The sequence below is a fragment of the Eschrichtius robustus genome, chromosome 3, assembly GCF_028021215.1.
Source record: "Eschrichtius robustus isolate mEscRob2 chromosome 3, mEscRob2.pri, whole genome shotgun sequence".
NCBI classification, from domain to species: Eukaryota; Metazoa; Chordata; class Mammalia; order Artiodactyla; family Eschrichtiidae; genus Eschrichtius; species Eschrichtius robustus.
Genome location: NC_090826.1, coordinates 43,150,200 through 43,174,638, shown reverse-complemented (window position 1 = coordinate 43,174,638; position 24,439 = coordinate 43,150,200). Strand labels below are relative to the sequence as shown.

The 24,439-nt window shown below is 35.8% G+C and overlaps 1 protein-coding gene across 3 annotated transcripts in view; it reads left to right on the top strand.

Moving 5' to 3' along the window:
- Nucleotides 1–24,439, top strand: part of EPS15 (epidermal growth factor receptor pathway substrate 15) — a 157,322-nt gene that overhangs the window by 94,963 nt on the left and 37,920 nt on the right. For all 3 annotated transcript variants that reach the window (XM_068539856.1, XM_068539857.1, XM_068539855.1), the window contains exons 14-20: nucleotides 9,034–9,195; nucleotides 9,595–9,792; nucleotides 15,487–15,690; nucleotides 17,639–17,755; nucleotides 17,985–18,075; nucleotides 20,384–20,419; nucleotides 21,463–21,599. In XM_068539856.1, coding sequence (XP_068395957.1) covers nucleotides 9,034–9,195; nucleotides 9,595–9,792; nucleotides 15,487–15,690; nucleotides 17,639–17,755; nucleotides 17,985–18,075; nucleotides 20,384–20,419; nucleotides 21,463–21,599 — 945 coding nt within the window. The remainder of the gene's footprint in view (nucleotides 1–9,033; nucleotides 9,196–9,594; nucleotides 9,793–15,486; nucleotides 15,691–17,638; nucleotides 17,756–17,984; nucleotides 18,076–20,383; nucleotides 20,420–21,462; nucleotides 21,600–24,439) is intronic.

Below are 24,439 nucleotides of genomic sequence, written 5' to 3'. Positions count from 1 at the left end.
AGGTAAATTTAAGGAAGATATTGACAGTAGAAATGAATGAACTTCCATTTTGTGCATGAAATTAAAAATAGGGCAACACACACCCAGAAACCACAGGCAGAATGGATTGGGAGCACAGCTGGTATCATGAAGAGTCAGACATTTCCATATTGTTCATACTACCTTCATGAGAGAGAAGCTCCCAATTATTTAAACTTTATCAGTAAAGATTTAGTAGTTCATAGTAATTGCCCATATTTTTTTTCCCTAGATGAAGAAGGATGACTTATTTTGGGTAGAAATAAAATTAGATACATGAGCTCAACATTCTTTTCCTGGCGATAATGTTCTTAGAGCATGCTGAGAAGCATATGATTGAGAAATAAAGGCAGGCTGTTAGTAGGGTTTTCTAACATCTACCCTAGTTTAATAGACTCCCTTTCTGGTCTTTGACTTAAACATCTTGCTCTATAGTTGATACTTTTTTATATGAAGAATATTCCTAGGGGCTTCCCTGGTGGTGCAGTGGTTAAGAATCCTCCTGCCAATGCAGGGGACACGGGTTCGAGCCCTGGTCCGGGAAGATCCCACATGCCGCGGAGCAACTAAGCCCATGCGCCACAACTACTGAGCCTGCACTCTAGAGCCCGTGAGCCACAACTACTGAGCCCATGTGCCACACCTGCTGAAGCCCACGTGCCTAGAGCCCATGCTCCACAACAAGAGAAGCCACCCCAATGAGAACACACTGCAACGAAGAGTAGCCCCCGCTCGCCCCAACTAGAGAAAGCCCATGCGCAGCAACGAAGACCCAACACAGCCAAAAATAAATAAATTTTTAAACAAAGAGAGAATATTCCTGTAACTTCCATTTTGAGAATTAGGCCAACATAATGAATGTACCTGATTATTTCTAGTTTTGGATTAGTCTGTAGAATTTTTTTTTAATCAATTAAATAGCATTTTCTGTAAGATTACCAAAATACTTCAAATTACCTTTGTTCTTTTTAATAATTCTTCAAGTATGGATATACTAGTGTACAAGTATAGATATACTGTATGTATGGTTTGGGTTTTTTTAAAGTTTTATTCATAAATTAGTGTCCTGTTGTTTATTTTTTACTCTGTATTTATATGAAACAGATACAAATGTATTCATGTTTCATAGATTTACCTCTTTAGTTGTACAACTGACTTGGGTTGCTAAAATGAATTATTTTATTCTTAAATATAGCTGAGAATTTTTATGTATTTGTTTAAATTTTATTTCCACTACCCCCTGTAGCACTTGAGGGGATATGGAGGAATGGGGACAAATTTATCATTTTCTTTAACTTATGTGATTTCTAGAAAATAGGACACTTTCCTTGAAATTTATTTTTATTTTTATTATTTTTTTGAAGTTTATTTTAAAATAAAGCCAAGATCCCAGTTCAAGGATCCCTTCATTCCTGGATGAGGAACCTTGGATGTGGCTTGCTTTGGTATTTTTCTAAAACAGACCTTGGCAACGCATTACAGTAGTCTTGTTCACTTTATCCTTGCCATTTTCTAGTTGCTGCTATCCTCTTTTCTTTTGTTGTTGATGACACAAGTGAGCAAGTAGAGGATGATCATGGAAAATAGAGCGTAACTAGGAAGGCATCTGCAAATGTCTTTAGTCACTCACTTGATGAGATGGCATTTGATAGTAACTGAGGTTGTGCACTAATTCAGGAGAGGATTTTCCCAAAGGGCTACCTTAAGATTAAAAGAAAGTTATCCTAGTTTAGTGGAAGACACTGTTTGCTAAGAGAACCTGCTGCTGCCCTAGTCAAGGGTGGGCAGGAGGTGGGGGCAGGGAGGGAGATGTACATCTGTTGCCTTTACTTAGTCTCAGGATAAGCAAATCTGTACCAAAATAAAATAGCCAAGTATATTTGGATATTGAAATTGTTGTGAAAATGCATTACAGTGGTGGTAGTCTTAACCAAGTAATTTTACAGTGAAGTTTGATTCTTATTCTTGTTCACGTGTATGTTTGCATCTGTTCATTTTGATTTTGTGCAGTTTACTAAGTTTGCTTACTGAAAAAGAAGACCTTTTTGTGTGTGGATTAATGTTGGAATTTTTTTTAGAGATCTTTTTCATATTTAGATGAGACATGGAGAAACATTAATTATAATTAATTTTAATATGGACATCTATTCAGCTTAAAATATGTCACTAATGTGAGGTAGTTTCTCAGTAACCTTTCGCTTAAGGCCTGTATTTTTGTGTTACTATGTGGATTTTTACTATAGCTAAGAAGTGAGGTTGGGAAATTTGAGTGAATGTGTTTGCTCTTTGGAAGAGAAAGGGCAAGAATGAGTAAATATTATACTGGCTTGTTTATTCCCTTTCCTCTTGCATAAACTTTTCTTCTAGGGGTGTGTTTAAAGTGACTCTCTAAAAATGCAAGTTTTGAAGTCTGGTTCATTTTATTAAAGGAAACCAGCATCAATCCCACTACTGGTAGTTCGTATATAAAAATTCAGTTACATCGGAATATTTTTATATTGGTATGAAACCATGAGAGGTATGTGATACTTAAAAAACTGCAAACTTGACATTTTATGATTATAAAAGTAATATGGGCCCCTAGTAATCATGTAAAATAGAGAAAAATATAAAAAGAAAGAAACCCTACAATTTCACATTCCAGGGAGAGCCATTGTTAACCATTTGCTATATTTTCTATGAATGTATATAAATGGCTTTATATTTATTTGCCATTATACTGTATATGCCTTTGTATTCAACTTTTAATTTTTATTATTTTTTATTTTTTGGCTGCGTTGGGTCTTCGTTGCTGTGCATGGGCTTTCTCTAGTTATGGCGAGTGGGAGCAACTCTTCGTTGCGGTGCACGGGCTTCTCCTGCAGTGGCTTCTCTTGTTGTGGAGCACGGGCTCTAGGTGCGCGGGATTCAGTAGTTGCCACGGGCCCTAGAGTGTGCGAGCTTCAGTAGTCGTGGCTCGCGGGCTCTAGAGCGCAGGCTCAGTAGTTGTGGCGCATGGGCTTAGTTGCTCCACGGCATGTGGGATCTTCCAGGACCAGGGATGGAACCCATGTCCCCTGCCTTGGCAGATGGATTCTTAACCACTGCGCCACCAGGGAAGTCCCTGTATTCAACTTTCAAAAATTAGCTTTATGTCCTAGACATTTTCTTACATTACGTGACCCTTTTAAGGCAAATTTTATTTTTCTTAATTGTACTTACAATGTAAGTAGAGACATCATAATTACACCTATTTATAAAGACTAGGTATTATTAGTGATGTGAAGTCCAAGATTTTTCTTCAGGGTTTGGGAGAGGGTAGGAAAGTAGACTAGGATATTTGAAGATGGGAATAAGTAACATATTTTTCCTATTCCTATTAAGCATTTCTTAAAAAATGCTTTTTGGATCAGCATATCATTATATATAAACCATATAATAATTTTATGAACAGAGTATTGACAGTGGATTGTTTTCCCAAATATAAAATTACTTTAGATCTGCAGGTGGCATGCTTTCAAAATATTTTATAATTGAATTATGAGAATTTTTCAAACCACTGTAGTTTTTCAAGCTACTGCATTAAAGTGAAGCTGTTACTATACCTTCCTGAAGAGTAAGAATAGAATATAATATAAATGTAAAAAAAAATTCATAAGTTTAAAAGCATGAGAAAGATATATGCCACAGTGACATGCTAAATCAATAAAGATTATTTCCATATAATGGAAATTTTATTATTTAAAAAAATTTTTTAAACCTTTTGGCTGCGCCACGTGGGATGTGGGATCTTAATTCCCCGACTAGGAATTGAACCCGGGTCCCCTGCATTGGAAGTATGGAGTCTTAACCACTGGACCACCAGGGAAGTCCCTGGAAATTTTAAATGTCAAATCAGTCTTGGTCTATAGACTGTACAAATATTGAATCAGTATAGAAATTTAGATATTATTTTAATTTAACAAAATGCATTTATTATAGGTCAGAGGCTAGTTTTAATATTTTGCTATAGTTTAAATACAGAGTGAAGCTTTCCCATAGTATGTTGAAAGAACATAAAGCCCTTTCTGTCAGCCTCAGGCACGTTTCCCACTGGTTTCTCCCAGATACTAGAATCCTTGTGATAGTTAACGAATCATTGCCTAATTAATCGTCTGGAATGTGCAAGGCATTGTACTAGATTGTGGAACCTCTAAGAAAGATGAGGCATTGGCTCTGTCCTTCAGCAGGTTATTATTTAGAGGTAACTATAATACAGTGTAGTAAGTGTCATAATAGAGGTTAGGTACAAACTGCTGTAAGAGCACAGGTAAAGGAACTTCAAGGTGGGTCAGAGGATATTAAATTTGGCTGGGCCTCGAAGAATGAAAAGTGAGCTTCCAGATAGCAATGGTGTGGAAGGGCATTCAAGGCAGAGCAGATGGTGTAGGAAAGGCACACGGACATTGAAGTATATTGTCTATTGGAGAAAGAAGAGGGTCTATTGAGGATGGGGCACAGGTGACCATGAAGAAAAGAGGGTAGTAAAAGAGGAAGGATAATGTGGGGCCCAGAATTGAAGGTTCTAAGGTATCTTGTAGCCTGTTTTACTTTATCCTATAGATAAGAGGGAACCATCGTATATTTTTGAAATAGCAGAGTGATTAAAGAAATCTCCTTTGCAATGAGTTATTTTTTTAAGAAAGTTAGACATTTGGAATAGGAAGAAACAAAGGCAAAAAAAAAAAAAGAATCAGGAGAGGGACAATGAAAACTAGCATGTGTTTATTGAGAGCCAATGTGAGGTGCATATCTAATATCTCCATTTTGAGTATGGATCAGTTAACAGTGTAGGCAAGGTTAAAAATTTAGGCATGCTGCTAAATTAATAATAAAGTACTAGCAGAGCTCACCATTATGAATCTGTAATCACCTAGACTCATGGAATGTTAGCCCAAGAAGAGTCTTTCATTGATCATCCATTGTGTTGGCTCTTTTAAGGGAATTTTTTAAGGAAAGCAGCATGGTAGTAGTTGTACTTTTAAATTAATCAGTTGGTTGAGAAAATATAAGTTAAAAAGCAATTATTAAAAACATTGTTCAGTGTCTTATTTAATCACAGAAGCATCTGCATATATTTGAAAAATAGTGGCACACGTGTGAAACATTTAGTCTACAGACAGTGTGTAGCATAGCATATAGCAGAGCTCAGACTCTGGAATGAGAAATGAGAACCTACTGTATTGCACAGGGAACTCTACTCAATGCTCTGTGGTGACCTAAATGAGAAGGAAATCCAAAAAAAGAGGGGATATGTGTATATGTATAGCTGATTTACTTTGCTGTACAGTATAAACTAACACAATATTGTAAAGCAACTATACTCCAATAAAAATTAAAAACAAAAAAAACAAACCTAGTTTGAATTTATCACTTGCTTAATTGTATCTTTGAACAAGTTACTTGCTAATCTGTGCCTCAGTTTTCTCATGTGTAAAATGTGAATAATAGTATCTACCTCATAGATTTGTCATATGGGGTGTAAATGAGTTAATATATATAAAGAGACTGTAACAGTACCTAGCACAATGTAAGGGCCATTGAAAATGTTTGCTATCATTATGATGATGCTATCTTGTATAAGTCATGCAATCATTCAAAGACCTTCTTCTGATAAGTTTTTCTTCTATTTTCTTAGATTCTTATTCTGATGAATGATCACTGGGGTCTTTGAACAGTATGTTATTTAAAAGATACTGTTACTTTTAGAAATTTGTGTTCACAATTTTACTTCACTCTCTTCGAGATCTCTGCCCACCTCGTGAAGACACATGCCTTAGGAGTTATCAATCCATTCTTCTTTCTCACCCGTGATTCCTGGAGACAATCAAGTCCTAATTCCCTATGGAATCCTTTGTATATAATGAATTAACCTCTCTCCTGTGCATCTGCAGTGGTACTAGTAATTTACCATTCTTCAGAGAATTGGGAAAATAGTCATTCAAATGATCTTCTCTGGTTCAAATGAGGAACCCCAGTTGTCAGAGGATATGTAAATTTGGCCATCTTGGCTGCTGTGTTTCATGGTGGTAATGATAATGGCAAGGTTGCATTCATCTGTCTCTCAACTCTCCCTTGTACAGAGATTTCCCATTGTATTTTTTTTTTAATCTCTGTATCCTTTTTTTTTTTTAATAAATTTATTTATTTATTTATTATTTTTGGCTGTGTTGGGTCTTTGTTGCTGCACGCGGGCTTTCTCTTAATTGTGGCGAGCGGGGGCTACTCTTTGTTGCAGTGCGCGGGCTTCTCATTGCGGTGGCTTCTCTTGTTGCGGAGCACAGGCTATAGGCTCATGGGCTTCAGTAGTTATGGCGCGTGGGCTCTAGAGTGCAGGCTCGGTAGTTGTGGCGCACGGGCTTAGTTGCTCCGCGGCATGTGGGATCTTCCTGGACCAGGGCTCGAACCCATGTCCCCTGCATTGGCAGGCGGATTCTTAACCACTGCGCCACTAGGGAAGCCCCTAATCTCTGTATCCTTTATCATTAAGCATAAGGTCTAGCACATAGATGAATAAATAAACATGTCATTTTCAAAATGGTTTATCTTTTTTTGTTTTAAGAAATTCTTTCTTACACTGAGATCTGTATTTTCTTCTGCACATTTTAAAGTTTTGTCTTTCACATTAGGTCTGTAATATACCTGGAATTAATTTTTCTGTTTGGTATGATTTAGAGACTTATAATTTTTCCTTCTTGCCATATGGGTATGCCCAGCATCATTTAACGAATAGTTAGTTCTCTTTTCCTCCAGTCAGTTTTAATGTCATGCCTTCTCATCATTTTTTCTGTATATCTAGATCTGTGTCTAAGTTCTGTTTTCTCTTCCTTTGATCTATTTGTCTATCCTTGCATCAAACCAAACTGTCTTAGTTATTTTAGCTTTCCAGTAATTCACAATATCTTATAGGGTAAGTCCTTTTTACATTTTATAATGCTGTTTTTGGTTTTTTTCTTTGTTCTTCCAAATATGTTTTAGAATATGTTCTTCCAAAGCTTTTCAGGTTCCTTGGAAAATCTTGTTAGGATTTTCATTGGAGTGTATAGATTAATTAGGAGAGAATTAACATCTTTATTATGTTACTCATCATGCACTAAATAGTAATGGAGTACCTCTTGTATACTGGGAACTGGGAATATAGCAGTGAACAAAATTCGCAAATATCCCTGGACTCATGGAGCTTACATTCTAGTAGAAGGAAATATGTTCTATTACTCGTGGTAGCCAAAACTAGGATCAGTCTAAATGTCCATCAAATGTATATCCATACAATGGAATACTACTCAGCAATAAAAAGGAACAAACTACGTATACATGCAGTAACATGGATGAATCTCAAAATATACTGGGTATAAGAATACAGTAGACTACAAAACAAAAAAAAAAGAATACAGTAGACTACACATTACCATAGACTACATATTATATGATTCTATTTATGTGAAATGTCTATAAAAGGTAAAATTATAGCAACAGAAAGCAGGTCACTGGTTGCCTGGGGCTTGAAATGGGAATGAGAATTGACTCCTAAATGGTATGAAGGAACTTTTTAGGTTGTGGAAGTGTTATAAAACTGAATTGTGGTGATCATTGCACAACTGTATATATTTACTAAAACTCACTGAATTGTATACTTACAATGGGCAACTTTTATGGTTATATATAACTTTTATGGTTATATCTCATAAAGCTATTTAATTATTTTATACCAACTCAGATGTAACTTGAAAACATGCTAAGTCGCAAAGAAGCCAGTCACAAAAAAACACGTTGTATGAGTCCATTCATATAAAATATCTAGAATAGACAAAGCTATAGAGATAAAAAGTAGATTGGTGGTTGCCTAGGGCTGGGGTGATTGGGAGGGAAATAGGGAGTGACTTGCTAATGGGTATGGGGTTTCTTTTTGCAGTGACAAAAATGTTCTAAAATTGTTGTGGTCATGGTTCCACAACTCTGTAAATATACTAAAAGCCATTGACTTGTACACTTTAAATGGGTGAATTGTATGGTATGTGAATTATCTCAATAAAGCTCTTCTAGAAAATAAATAAAATTATATGCTGTATATGAAGGAGAATCAGTGGAGGGAGATGGTGGTGGGTGGTGGTGAGGAAGGCCTCACTGAGAAGTTACCAGTTGAGCAAAGACTTCAAAGAGATGGGGGATTGAGGCATGTGGATACTTGGGGGAAGAACTTTCTAGGAAGAGGGGATAATCAGTGAAAGATCCTGAGAAGGGAGCATATCTGACATGTTTGAGAAGCAGCAGTAAGGCCAGTGTGGCTGAAATAGAGTGGGCAAGGGAGAGAGCAGTAGGAAATGAAGCTGGGAGATGGGATCACATGGGGCCATTGTAAAGACTTGGGTTTTTACAGTAAGGGAGATGGGGAGTCAGTGCAGAGTTTTGCGTAGAGGAGTGACATCATCTGACGTAGGTTTTTAACAGTGGCTGCTGTGCTGAAAATAAACTGAAAGGTAGCGTGCGTGGAGGAAGGGAAACCAATTAGAAGGCAGCAGTCTAGGAGAGAGAGAAAAGTGACTGGGACCAAGGTTGAAGAAAAACGTGGCCAGTTTTTTAAATATATTTTGAAGGAAGGAGCAAAAAATTTGCTGACAGATTGGAGACGAGATGTGAGAGAAAGAGAAGAGTCAAAGAAGATGCTATATTGTTTGGCCAGAGAAACTGAGAGGGGGGAAGATGGAGGATAAAGCAGATGGTGGTGGTGGGGGAAATGCCAGGAGTTCTGTTTCTGATATGTTAGAGAAGCCCATCAGACATCCAAGGATGGATTTGAGTAAGCAAATTGAATTTCTAAATCTGGAATCTAGGAAAGAAGTCCTCAAGTAAAGATTGTATTTAAAGCTATGAATCCTCCAATCCATCAACACAATATACTTAATGAGACTTTACTTTCCCTTAAGATAGGCTTTTATAAATTGTTAACCTTCCCCTGCCTCCAAAGATAATAAATACGTTAATTTTCGTGTATTTCAGGATCTTCAAGATGAAGTTCAAAGGGAGAATACTAATCTGCAAAAACTGCAGGCCCAGAAACAGCAAGTACAGGAACTCCTTGATGGGCTGGATGAGCAGAAAGCTCAGCTGGAGGAGCAACTGCAGGAAGTCAGAAAGAAGTGTGCTGAGGAGGCCCAGCTGGTAAAGTCTGGCGGTTTACTGCTGCCTGTGTCTGTACCTTAGTTGCTTTTGCTGGCTTAAGATGGAAACATTCTCTGCTTCTTGTTGCTTTTATTGTTAGGTGGCAGTCTAGTCAACATGAAGTTCAGGGAATTGAAGGAGATGGGGCATGTTTCATCCAGAAATTACAGGGGAAATAGGACACTTCATATATTTTGTTTTCCAAATTTTAGTTGGAGGTATGGTACCTATGCTTTCCACTCTCCTCTATCAGTCCCCTGATGGCCCTTTTCTACAAAAAATACATCAAAAAACCACCAAAATAGTAAACTAAACAAATAAACATAATGCATTATGAAATGTTTTAATGACATTTCTTTTTTTAATCCCCCTTTCTTCTCATTCACCTCCATGTTATAGATCTCATCCCTGAAAGCTGAATTAACTAGTCAAGAATCACAGATCTCCACTTATGAAGAAGAGCTGGCCAAAGCTAGGGAAGAGCTGAGTCGCCTACAGCAAGAAACAGCAGAGTTGGAGGAAAGTGTGGAGTCAGGGAAGGCGCAGCTGGGACCTCTTCAGCAGCACCTGCAAGATTCACAGCAGGAAATAAGTTCAGTAAGTCTTTGTGGCAGTGAAAAATACACTCAAATGGGCACTCACATATCCTTTTAGTAAATAATATTTTCTCGATCTGCTTCTTCTCCCTCTGCCTAGTTTATTTTTCATTTTCAGTCATTTTATATGAATAGGCTTCTTGTCACCTGTCATAAGTTAAAACTGTCATGTATCTTGTACATCTTATGGTTATCACTGGAGTCTGGTTGAGTGTGCAGGATTTGTAGTTAGATGGTTTAGGTTTAAATGCTGGCTCTGCTTCTTACTGCTTCAGTCTTCTCAGTATCAGATTCCTCATCTTTAAAATTGGAGGACTTGGGGGACTTGCCTGGTGGCTCAGTGGTTAAGAATCCACCTGCCAATGCAGGGGACATGGGTTAGAGCCCTGGTCCGGGAAGATCCACATGCCGCGGAGCAACTAAGCCCATGCGCCACAACTACTGAGCCTGCACTCTAGAGCCCGCGAGCCACAACTACTGAAGCCCATGTGCCTAGAGCCCCTGCTCCACAGCAAAAGAAGCCACTGCAATGAGAAGCCTGCACACCGCAACAAAGAGTAACCCCCACTCGCTGCAACTAGAGAAAGCCCACGCGCAGCAATGAAGACCCAACGCAGCCAAAAATAAATTTATTTTTAAAAAAATGGAGAATTGGGAATTCCCTGGTGGTCGAGTGGTTAGGACTCTGCCCTTCCAGTGCCGAGGGCCCAGGTTTAACCCCTGGTCGGGGAACTAAGATATCCCGTACGCTGCGTGGCGTGGCCAAATTTTAAAAAATAAATAAAATTGGAGAATTAACAGTACTCCTCTACCTCCTAGAGCTGCTTGTAAAGTTTAAATGAGGCAAAACCAGTGAGACATTAGAGCACAGTGTTTGGTAAATAATTGCTTAGTATGTGTTGCTTATAATAACCCAGTGCCTTCCCTTTTGGGATTCTTAAAATCAGTTTTGCTCATTTAGAGACCTGTATTTTTTGTAATTAGGAAATTGTTTTTTATATAGATAAATATGCAGTGTTACGGTAGGTCCAGAATATAGATCCTTCGCTATGCTATTTCTTGACGTCCCTAAATGGAGAATAATATTTTATAGAATGATGGTAAGATGGTTAGATGTGCATAGAGTTAATGTAGCCCATTCCTTTCATTTTGAATTTGAACGAACTGAAGCCAAGGAAGGTTAAGTAACTTGCCTATGGTTACATAGCCTTCAAAAGAGCCACAGCCTAAAATTCAGATCTTCTAAAACCTGGTCAGTTAATTATTATACATAATGAAGTCCTTCCCCTTGATATGCTTCCCTCCCCCCTCTTGTCTGGCAGGTGAATACCTGCTCACTCATCTTGCAAGACATAGCTTAACCTCTTATTTCTTTGTGGCATTTTCTGAACCCTGCCTTTATGGGACATTGTACTTCTGTTATAGCAATCATAACATTTCCCCCTGCACATTTGTTTATGTGTCTGTCTCCCTCAGTAGATGGAGCTTTTTGGTCTAGAAACATACATTTTTATCCTAACATTTAGCACAGTTCTTGTCCCAGTGTAGGTACTCAATAAACAGGTAGGAAACCCAAAAGAAAGTCATCCTAGTGGGAATGGTACCAGATAAATGGACAGTCTTTAAAATAGTTTTCTTTGAGTTTTTAAAAAAACTGTTGTTTAAAGTATAATTTATAGACCATAAAATTAACCAGTTTTTTCAGTGCTCTTTCTACTCTGCCACCAAACACCACGACAGTCTCTGTCATTGGAAATCGAAATGAACACGGTGCACTGGGCGGTGTTTCCTTTTCTTTTTTCCTTCAGTAATAACAAACACAATTGCACAGTCACTCATAAAATGTTCGTTACTCTCCCCACCCAACAACATCCTGATGTTTAGTTTAAACTGTTAGCTTGAAGCATTAGGCATTTCAACAATAAAAAACATTCTATTTTCAGTATACCTTCAACTTTTTATTTCTTATAAATATTCAATTGAATATTTCCATTTGTGGTGGAAGTTTGCTGATTTACTGGAAGTTCATTTTGTTCCCCGGAAATGTCACTTGGGTGGCCCTGCTGGGCTAAAATGCAAAGTCCAAGTACTGATTTTTGAACCCAGAGTTCTGTGTAAGATCCAAAAAAAAAAATTAACCAGTTTTAAGGATCCAATTCAATGATTTTCAGTAAATTTTAGAGTTGCTCAAACATCCCAATCCAGTTTTAGAACATTTCCATCACTCCCAAAAGATCCTTGTGCCCATTTATAGTCAGTCCCCACTCTTACCCCTAGGTAACTACTAATCTATGTTTTGCTTCTGTAAATTTGCCTTTTCTGAACATTTCATACAGAGGAAATCAAGCACTGTGTGGTCTTTCTCATGTGGTTTCTTTCACTTAGCATAATGTTTTTGAGGCTCATCCATGTTGTAGCATGTAACAACATTATAGTCCATTGTATAAGGTATTTTGTTTATCCATTCATCAATTAATGGGCATTTGGATCCTTTCCACTTGTTGACTATTACAAATAATGCTGCTTTGAATTTTGTATTTGCATACAATTCTTTGTGTGGACATATGTCTTCATTCCTCTTGGATATGAAACTTGTTTCTATTGTAAAGTTATGTTAAACTTTTTTTTTTAAACTTTAAATTGCCAAACTTTTCCAAAGTGGCTGTACCATTTTATGCTCCCCCTAGCAGTGTATGAGGGTTCCAGTTTCTCCACATTCTTACCAACACTTAATTGTCTTTTTGATTATAGTCATTCCTGTAGATGTAAAGTGGTACTTCATAGTTTTTAATTTGTAGTTCTCTTATGACTAGAGATGTTGATCATCTTTTCATGTGCTTATTAGCCATTTGTATATCCTTCTGGATGAAACATCTGTTTAAGTCTCTTGCCCATTTTTAAAAAATGGGTTCTTATTATTATTAAATTATAAGAGTTTTAAAAAATATATATGTATTCTGGAGATAAGTCCTTTATCAGATAGTTAGTTGATTTGCAAATAGTTTCTCCCAGTCTCTGGCTTGTCTTTTCATTTTCTTTTCTTTGACTTTTTTGAAAGAGGATTTCTTTCAAAGGAAGGAGCATAAATGAGAAAAATAGAAAGGACTCCGGATATTATCAATTATCAGAGAGAAAATAAAACAGTGTTTTTGAGCATGGAAAATAGTTTCAGCAGGCTGTACTACCAAGTGTGCCAGAATATACTTGGTATATGTGAAAGGAATTAGATCCTTGTGTCTGATCTCCAAACCTTAAGAATAAGCATACCAAACTGTTACACTTGACTCAGTGACTATATGTCTTTCCACAGAGGGCCTATAAAAAAGAAGTTGCTCTCGAAAGCTTAACTATAGCTTTTCTGGGAAAAGAAATAACTAAAGAAAAATTTTCTGACTTGCTGAATTTTTATTTTTACTTCTTACCTTGTATTTGCAAGAAAACAAAGAACCTTTGACCTTAACTCTATGTAACTTACTTATACAATATATACTATTTATCCAAGTATTTCTGGCACTCTAAATGTTTATTGTACTTTTCTTACACAATTTGCAAAGAGCTTGTGTTAGTTGTGTGATTTTTTTTTTTTTTTTTTCTCCGTATCCTCTAAGTTTACGTAGAGAGTAAGGCTTAGTGACAGGTGCATGGGAGAACCAGACACAGGAAAGCCTAGTTGTGTTCATGATTCTATTGATTGTCTCAGAAATAACTATAAGGAACAAACTGTCCTAAATAGAACTTTCTGATAGGCAAGTATTTAACCCTACTGTTTCATCTGTATGATGGGTATTATTTAGTATTAATGTTTTAAATTTTAAACTGCAAGGTAGTAGTAGGCATTAAAATTGATTTAATGGTCGTGATAAATTTTTTAAATGAAATAAGGGAGACCAGGGAATATCAGCATGCATTACACGCAGTAAGGGTAAGTATTACTTCGTGGAACTTGTTTTACCACTGTATGTGCGTGTGTGTGTGTGTATAATTATATATATGATGTATGCATCTATATATGTGTGTTTATGTATATAAATACACACAGAGAGACATGTTCAAACGTATATATTTACTGGGTCAAGGAATCTATTTCTTTCTATGGATTAAAGTAAAAGTAAGTTTATAAGCCACTGCTCTGTAACACTAGGAATATACAAGGCCTATGCTGTGTATTAATAAATGTGTAGTATTTTTGGATTGTTAGTTTAAATCCTAAATACAATGCAGTTTGGTAGATATGTACATATATGCTTACTGATGCCCACTGTTTAAATTTATAAGCATAATAGTTGTGTTTTTCAGTGAATGTATATTAAGCACTTACAGTATGCATCATTGTGCTAGATGTTGGAGATACAAAGTTGATAACAAAAATTGTGGTCTCTACCCTCAGGCTCAAGTCTTTAACTTTTAAAAAATAGAGTGAATTAGTGGAAAAGGAACAGGAAAATTTAATTGCTATAATAGTGACAAATGCAGTGTGCCAGGCACTTTTACACACATTGTCCATCTTTTACATAGGCCTTTACATTTTACAGAGTTCTTTCAAATCTATCTTTTGCTACACTTAACAGTCATCTATGGAGATAGTTCTTACTACCTTTATGGATTAAGAAATGGAGGCTTGGAGAGGTTACTTTGACTAAGATCACCTAACTAGAAGGTGATAGAGCTAGATTTACATCTGTCTCCCAGTCCAGATGTTCTTTTCCCAGGTTATGACCCTGAAAAGACCTTTGGTAAATTACAGATTCCAAATTGAGCAACTTAAAAACCTTATGGGGAATGTTAGGGGAATAAGATTAGTTAACAGAGCCTTGATTTACAAAATGTCAATAGGTAATTTTTATATTTGCTAAAAACAAAAAATACAACATGCTAATAAAGAGGACTCCAATATAATTAAAATATATATTTTTTTGTGAAAATGGGTGCTATTCAGTAAAATTCCATTTATTATTCCTTTTCACTAGAAACATTTTTTGATTCTGCTATCTCAGTTTCTTTGAGGTATATGTAAATTTGCTTTTATTGTAGACGTTGGTATAAATAAGCATTTTTTCCTTCCTCTGATGCCCCACATTTTTCTTTTTATATATATTACAATTTATTGCATACCACTTTTTGTCCCACTGTTGTCCCAGGTGTATAAAGTCACTTGGGTACTGAGGTAAAAAAACGTCCTTTATTTAACCTGTTTGGCATACCTTAGATTTAGAGACTACTTCCTAGGGCTCTAGCCCATTAATAAGTAATGCCAGAGGATAGGACACTAGCTTATTTCACCTTTGTCTTCACTTCTCTTCTTCCCAATAGGAGTATGGATGGCTCCAAAGTCTTGTGTACTCTCCCTCAACTTCCTTTATCTCTCCTAAAGCTTCATCACAAAATCTTCTTTTGCTCTGCCACTGTGCTATCTTTTTCCTAGTACCCTGACCTTTTTTCTAATTATATTCTAAAAGACTGCCAATTTGCAGATATTTGAATTAAAATTCTTAGAGCGTCAGAAGATGTACAAAAAGCAAATCCATATATATTGGAATTTCAAGAGGAGAACTTGCTGGGATGGATTACTAAGTCATGCTGCATTCCTTAATGGAAGTAAATTTATCCTTGACCAAGTCTAAGCATATAATTATTTTTACATTACATGTCTTTCTATTAATAAATTCTATTTTGTATTTCTGCTTTGTGTTGACAGATGCAAATGAAACTGATGGAAATGAAAGAGCTGGAAAACCATAATAATCAATTAAGTTGGTGCAGTAGTCCACACAGCATTCTTGTGAATGGCGCTACAGATTATTGCAGTCTCAGCACCAGCAGCAGTGAAACAGCCAATCTTAATGAGCACACTGAAGGCCAGAGCAACCTAGAGTCTGAGTCCATACACCAGGAGTCTCCAGTGAGTCTAATAGTTCCTTAAATTTCATAATCAACTTCAGAAAAAAAAATTGATTCAGATCGAAGTTTTGTTGACATCATACCTAATGTAAATATGTGGCCTTGCCTTATCTGAGACAGTTGAGAGGCGGAGAATGGGTTATAACAGTTTTAACTAGTGTAAAAATATAATTTTAACTGATCTATTGTTATAGAGCATGTTTTCAGAATAGTAGTTCTGTAGATAGTAACTTTTAAAAATAGTTTTTAAGTACTCTTGCCCAAAGCTGAAAGTAATTCTTTATTTCATAACATTGAGGACATTTATTTACTGGTTTTTTTGGAGAACACCAACTAATGCAAGAGTGCTGCTGTTATGTATGAGAGCTACAGAGACAAAAGACCTTTAACCCCGTCTTCAAGCTGCACACAGTCTAGTCATGTAACACTGTGTTAAAAGGCTGTGATAAAGTAAGCGTAGGATATTCAGGAAGGACAGCTTGGAGGAGGCTCAGAGAAGATGTCATAGGGAAGCTTTACAAGTGGCCATTGAAGTGAGAAGGGGTTAAGCAACAGAGAAGGTGGTACATTCCTAGCAGAGGAAACAGCATTAGCATAGGTATGAAATGGGAGAAAACATGCTGCACAGGATCATGAGAAGTTTTTGGAGGATATTTTGTGATGGTGGGGAATGTATTGGTAGGAGATGAGGCTCTCTCCTAGGGGGTTACCTGCATTACCTCTGGTACTTTTTATCAAGATAGAGATGTCTGTGCCCCACTTCAAACTTGTTGAACTAGAGTTTCTGGGTTGGAGCCAGGTACATATATTTTAAAAACAAATTCCATGGGTGATTATGATGTGTACCTAGATAAAAATGACCACTTTTAGGTCAGAAAGGACCAGAGAGTAAGAAATTTGGATTCATCTTGAAGCATTGGGGAATTCATCTTACTACAGTGAGTAGCTATTGAAGAATTTTTAAGCAAGAAGTGACAGGATTGAGTTTACCTTTTAAAAAATGTGGATAGGGAATTCCCTGTTGGTCCAGTGGTTAGGACTCGGCGCTTTCACTGCCGTGGCCCAGGTTCAAGTCCAGGTCAGGGAACTAAGATCCTGTAAGCCGTGCGTTGCAGCCAAAAAAAAAAAAAAAAAAGTGGATAATAGATTGAAGAGTAGGACTGGACACATAGCCATATGGTAGGAGACTGTTGGAATGGTCTGTGTGAGAATTGTTTTAACCTAGACTTAACCAGTAACAGGAGGGATGATGATGAGAAGAATACAAATTTGAGAGATATTAAGGATGTAAAATTAACAGACTTAATATTATTTAGACAGTGCAGTCTTGGATATATTATACAATATTTTTTTAAGCACAAAATGCAGATTACTAGGTTATCCTTCAAAGACATAGGGTGGTATGAAATGGAGATTGCCCTTTGCACTTCTTAGATCAGAAATTTAGATCCAGAAAACAATGGGAAGCCATTGAAGGACTTTTAACCAGAGAGTCATGATCAGATTCACCTTTTATATCTATTGCTTTGGCTACCATAAGAAGGTAGATGGGAAGGACGCATATTGGAGGCAGAAGGCAGTTGGAAGGTTATTACTACAGTAACACAGACCAGAAATGATGATACTATAAATGAATGATAGTGACAGTGAAGATGGAGAAGAAAGGAAGGATTTAAGAAAGAGATAGGAGGTAGACTCAGCAAGACTTGGAATATAGCTGGGGGATGACCAAAGGGAAGTAGTTAAGAAAGACCTGAAGTTTTCTGGCCTTGAGTGGCTTTGATGCTTGGTAATACCATTTTCTTAAGAAAGATTATGGGAGAAGTCATTCACTGAATATGTTCTGCTTGTCTTTTAAAATTTTTTAGTAATATTTGACTATTCTTTGTCCGTTTCCCCTGCCAAGTAGAAAATACATTGTAAGTCTATGAAGAATTAATATTTTGTAGGCAAGAAGTAGTCCTGAAATACCGCCTTCCGGTGTGACTGATGAAAACGAAGTGGTGACTACAGCTGTTAAGGAAAAAGTTTGTCCTGAATTTAATAGTGACAGACGTTCAAAAGAGGTAAAAATAATTTTATAAGTAAATGTTTTTATCACTGTCTTCTCAAGATGGGCTGTACACTATTTTAGGCTAAGGAAAGAGAAAAATGTGTTAAGTGGACTTTATGACCACAAAAATATTTGTTATGTTACCATCAGTTGATTTTTCAAACATGTTATTTTATTTTTAAATGTTACCTTTTAAAACTTTGGTTTCTAAAACTTTTTTTTTAATTTAAAATTATTTTTAGGAAGATCCATTTAATGTAGAATCAAGTTCACTGACAAATCCAGTTGCAGATTCAAACTTGGATTTTTTCCAGTCTGATCCTTTTGTTGGCAGTAAGTACTCTTATATTATAGATTTACCAAAAAGGGTTTTAATACATAAGCTGTATAGGAATTTGGGCTTTAGTTTTGAGAGCCTCCTCGTTATAACAAAAGTAGAAGGGAGAGTGAGGTTTTATATAGTCAGATTTTAGTATTTGTCCCCTTCAGGCAACTAAGTCCTGGAACTAAGCCTTTGCTTATGTCTCAGGGACCCCTAATTAAGAGTATGTTTCTTCTTCAGAATAGGAGCCCAAAGAAAGAGAGGAGATTGGGCACTCTTAAGTCAACCGGCAATTATTTACCAAAAGTGCCAACACCATGCTTTTAAAAGAGTGGAAATTGTAGTAGTTAGTAGCCCGATCACTGCCCTTAAGGTGCCTACAGTCTTATTGAAGAAATATGAGTTTAATAAATTAAAATGTCTGATGTCATTGTAAACTACGTTAAATACCATTTGTGTCAAAGTTCTTCTTGCTTTTTACTTATTTCCAGACTCATCTTGTGAAACTGATAGGTCAGTTTTTATCAGTTTTAAAGATGGGAAACTGAGGTACATAAATGGAATAATTTGTTTAGAGTCATGGCAGAAATGAGCCTAGAAATGAGAACTCTTTTTAAAAAAACTTCTTTATTGCTAAAGTGTTAAAAGATATATAAATTGAACATTTAAAGTATACAATTAAATTGTTTGAGTACATTCACAGAGTTGTATAATCCTCACTAAAATCTAATTTTGGAACATTTTTTATCACCCCATAGAGCAACTCCATACCCATTATAAGTCACTTCCCATTCCCCTATCCCCCAGCTCTAGGCAACCACTAATCTACTTTCTGTCTCTGTAGATGTGCATACTTATGGAATTACATTAATACATGTTTATGTCTGGCTTCTTTCATTTAGCCTAATATTTTCAAGGGTTACTCATGTTGTAGTGTGTTTCAACATTTCATTTCTTTTTATCGATGAATATTATTACATTGGATGGATATACCACGTTTTACTTATTCATTGGTTGATGGACATTTGGGTTGTTTCCACTATTTTGGCTCTTTTGAATAATGCTGTTTTGAACATTTATATACAAGTTTTTGTGTGGATATATGTTTACATTTCTCTGGGGTATATATCAGATCATAGTACTCTATTTAATCATTTGAGGAACTGCCAAACTGATTTCCAAAGTGTCTGTACCATTATACATTCCCACCAGTATTGTATGTGGGTTGCAGTTTCTCCATGTCTTTGCCAACACTTGTCACTGTCTGTCCTTTTGATTATAGCCATCGTAGTGAGTGTGAAATGGTATCTTATTTGGGTTTGATTTGTATTTCCTTAATGACTAACATTGTTGAACATCTTTCTTTGTGGTTATTGGCCATCCATATATCTTCTTTGGAGAAACATTTATTCAGATCATTTGCCCTTTTTTAAATTGGGTTGTTTGTCTTTTTATTGTTGATTTGTAAGAGTTCTTTACATATTCTGAATATAAATCCCTTATCAAGCATATGCTTTGCAACTATTTTCTTGTGTTCAGTGTTGTCTTAATTTTGATGAAGTCTAACTTACCTATTTAAAAATTATTTTTCACTCGTGCTTTTGATTTCATATCTAAGGTCCAAAGTCATGAAGGTTTACTTTTTCTGCTAAGAGCTTTATAGTTTTAGCTGTTATATTTAGGTATTTGATCCATTTTGAGTTAATTTTGTATATGGTGTGAGATAGGGGTCCAACTTTATTCTTTTGCATGTGGATATTCAGTGTCCCAGCACCATTTGTTGAAAAGACAATTCTCTAACCCCGTTGAGTTGTCTTGGAACTCTTATCAAAAATCAAATGACAGTAAATGTGTAAGGATTTATTTCTAGACTCTTCAATTCTATAAGCACTTTTTTTTTTTTTTTTTTTTTTTTACCTCAGTGAAACTTAGTGTCTTTGTTTCTAAAGTGTTGATGGTAATACCTATCTAGTAATCCATTGAAAAGTAGAGATTTTATTAGTAAAATTCTTGCTGTCATGCCTGTCTTTTCCCCTGCATCTGTAATCTGACCTTGTGGTCAAGAGGTAAGTATAGTTGGCTCTAATTCAGATTTGCCTCTTTTATGAGGTGTATTGATGTTCTGCCCTTACTTATTACTTTTTAAAAATATTTCCTAAAGGTGGATGGCATTCATTGTTTTATCTACTTTGAGGTAGAGTTAATGAAACAAACCTTGCTTTAAGAAACTTTGCTTTTGTTTTAAAGTTACCCTTTAAGTAATGGTGCCACAACAGTGAATATTGTGATTTTGATTTCTGCTTATTTATTTTATCACAGATGATCCTTTCAAGGATGATCCTTTTGGGAAAATTGGTTAGTATATTATTGAGGTCCTTCTTAGCTTTAATTTGATTCTACTTAATTATAAGCTTATGTTATATTTAGGAATGAGATCTCACAGTTGGGTAGTTATAGGAAATGGACTTCCTTTTTATTCAGTTTTAAAATTGACCCAAGCCCTCACAAAGATGTTGTATGTGCCTGGCATTTTCAGAGAAAAAGTGGTAGATACTTATGAATTTGCTTAATAAACTGTTAGCTGTACTTTATAAAAAAAGATATTAGTGTGCTTGTACTTTGATGCTTTTAATAGTATTTACACTGATTTCTCCTTATTAGCCAAGGATTAGATAAACAAAATGATCTACTTTACTACAGGGTTTAGAACTTCTGTTTTCCTAAGATTAAAGCCTATTTGAATGAATGGGGGAAGAGTGAAGATCTTAAAGAATTACTAAGTGTTAAGCTTTTTAAGATATTCTTTCTCTGGGATTTTTGCATTAGAATAAAGCAAATCTTGTGTACCATTTAGTTATGCTTCCCAAACCTGTTCCAAACTATTGGCTGTTACCCTTGAGCTCAGAGGGAGAAATACATTTAGAAGTTTTTGTTGTTTCTTTAGTTATGATAGCATAGAATAAGGGTCTCAAAATGGGATCACTTGATATTATATGCTAATTAAAAAATAAGTTTATTAGGTGAAAGACTCTGTCTTTTATCAAAGTCACAAAGGAAACTGTGATTCTGTCCCCACCCCCAAAATTAAAATCACCAGTTTAGAGGAATTATCTAATCCTAGCATGTAGGCAACATTTGTGTAGTAAGTGTTGGAATTACTGATTTGCTTTGAATGAATGATGAACAAGTAGGAAAGAATGTTAATTAAAGCTATTTAACTAGATGCAACTGCCTATACTTTTTTCTGACCAAATAAGTAGTCAAAATATAAAGTACCTAACTTAGATTCTACAGGAGTTCAAAATGCCCTTTAATTAAGTCAGTTGTCCTGCCTTTGGTGACAGGAAATTTAGAGTAATAATTTTGTAATCTCTCATATTTGTGTTGCATTTTCTTAGATCCATTTGGAGGTGATCCTTTCAAAGGTTCAGATCCATTTGCATCCGACTGTTTCTTCAAGCAATCTTCTACTGATCCTTTTGCCACTTCAAGTACTGACCCTTTCAGTGCAGCCAGCAATAGCAGTAATACGTCGGTAAGTAGGAGGGTTAAAAAATGTTAAATGGATAACAGATGTTCTGAAAGAGTTTCTTTTTTTCTTTTTTAAGAGCAGACAGTTTATTGAGCAGAAAACTAGTGAAATAACACGACCATTAATCATTGCTAGATAGTAAATTCCTTGAGGGTAGGAACTATATCTTATAAAACATTTAGCACACATGCCCTGCCTGTACTGTGGTTAAGTGGTCAATAAATATATGTTAACTTCGGTTTAATGGTCAGAGAAGAAGTAGGGAAAGAGACAAATGTAGAAAAAAAAATGATAAAAACAATTTACCTATAAAGTCATACACTATTTGAGTCATCTTTCAAATCCGAAGGATATAAATAATTCAGTACTCTAGACAAGAAAATTACTTGCCAAACTGCCACTAACTCCTGGGAATGAGAATCAGACACCTTCCTGGTAAATCCTATTCCTTCCACATGGCAATATCAGGCATATACGTTACAAGTGAAGAACTAATTGGCCAAGTATATTTTATCTTTAAGAGAATGGGTATACAGTGGATCTTTTGGATTCTGTCTGCAAATGAGTTTCTTGAAATACACAGTGATGAAAGAATCCTCTTGTAGATTACTTCTGATGGACCATATAAAAATTTCTGTCTCATCGAACCCATCTCATTTTTGGTTCAGACTGGTATTTCACACCTTGATCACCCATTGGAATTGACTAGAATAACTCATGTCATCCAAATATCAAGTCCACCCTTCAAAGGATCAAATTTTATCCCATTGGGGATATTAAAAATAAATGATTAAAAATCCATAAGCCAGTGTTCAGTAAAGCTTTTTTAAAATGTTTGGTATGCATTATTGAAATAATGAAATCAATTTAAAAGGAACAGCATTGATTTTTTTTTTAAAAAAATCATTTCTGTTATTTTATAGACATATCTGGAGTGTTATTCTTGTAAAGAAGTATAAATTCCCACTAAATGTCAGACTCTCTTGATAACATATACGTAGAACAACAACTACTATTTAATAACCATGAACTATGATCCCGGTACTTCTGTGTGCTTCACAGTCATAATTTCTAATCTCCACATCAATCTTGCAAAGTAGGTGTTGGTGTCCCTATTTTAATAATAAGGACACCGAGACTCAGAAAAATTAACTAAGTTCAGACAACTAAGTGCTTTATCATCTGGAGGCTTTGAAAACAAAATCTTTATGTTATGGATATTTAAACACATGCAAAATAGAGTAACATAATGAAATATTTTAACTTCCATGTATCTATCACCCAATTTCAATAATTATGCATGGTTTTGGAGGGCTTTTTAATTGCTTTTTTTCGTGTTTGTTTGGTTTGTTTTAAAGTTTTTATTTGAAGACTTATTTTTTGAGGCAGGATATTTCACATCTGTAAGTAAACCAGACCTAGAAAGGAACAGTTGATTGACAGGCATGTGAAGCAAAAATTTTGTCTTTTAATACTCTTAGATTAAGAAAACTTCCTTAAAAGAGTAATTGATTCTTTTAAAGATAATAGACTTTGGTGTTCTTGAATTACTTCCTTATTGTATTCTAATACAGTATTCAGTACTGTATTCAGCTACTTGGCCAGCAACTGGTTTTTTCCACTGATGTAAAACTAAGCAAATGCCTCTGTAACTAAATATTTGTGGTTTCCACAGGCTACTGGATACTCTGTTTTCCTACAACACTTAGTTTGCAGTGTGGGCCCATTTGCCAAATTTTTTTCAAATTGGCTGCAACCTGAATTCTTTTCCTCTCACCTTATTTTAGCCTCTCATTATCCACTCTTATTGTTTAAAGAGCAAGAAAGCCAAAGCAGCTCTTCCTCATTTAAAAATAAACAAGTTTCTTTTGTTCCTCTTCCCTGGTGAAACTTTTCTACCATTCATTCTACTTCCTTTTTCCCTTTTCTCCCCAGATTTTGAAAGCAAAAATGCCCTTGCTGACAGCTCTTAATTTCTCCATTCAAAACTAAACTAAACACCAAATTTAGTGTTTGGTGGCAATATAACAATAGTTACTTTTATCTAATGTCTTCTATGCTCCAGGCATGGTGCTAAATTCTTTTCATGTGTTACCTCATTTAAGCATCACAGTAATCCTATGAGGCTCATGTTTCATCCTCATTTTAAAGATAAAGATCAATAAATGAGAGGTTAAGTGTAAGTTAGTAAGTGATACAACTAAATTCAGACCGTGGTCTACCTGACCAAAATCTAAGGTCTTCACCACTATAGTCTAAAATTTAAACTCATTTCTTCCTAGCTACAAACCCCTGTTTTTTGTCATCTTCCTTCTTTTCAAACGGGCCTCTGTTAATGCCTCCAGACATGAATCTCTCCCCACAAATCTTTCCTATTCCTTCAAGGATGGTCTCTGTTCTCAGAGGGACATAATTTTAAAAACCAAACCAAAAAAACAAGTGCCATTTCCTACTATTCTAGCTAGTGTATGGTAGCTACTGTGTACGTGCTAAGTCATACTGTGAAATGAGGGAGTGGATGGCTGATGCAGAAGAGAGAATTTCAGTGATAAATTAGGTGACTTTGTAGGAGGATTTTGGAACATTAATTCTATAAAATTATACCATCTGTATTTTAGTCATGAAAATTACTTTTGTGTACTAAATTGCCTAATTATCAAACTGAACATAACATAAAGAGTTTTGTGGCCACTTATTCCCTCATGGGCTGCACAGTCCATCCTGTTCCCCTTGCTGTCCCAGTGGCCTTTTAGGTTGGTTGCACAGTGTATGATAAAGGAATAGAAATAAAACCTGACGCACAGGTAGGCATACTTTTTCTATTTCTCTCTGTGATGGTACAT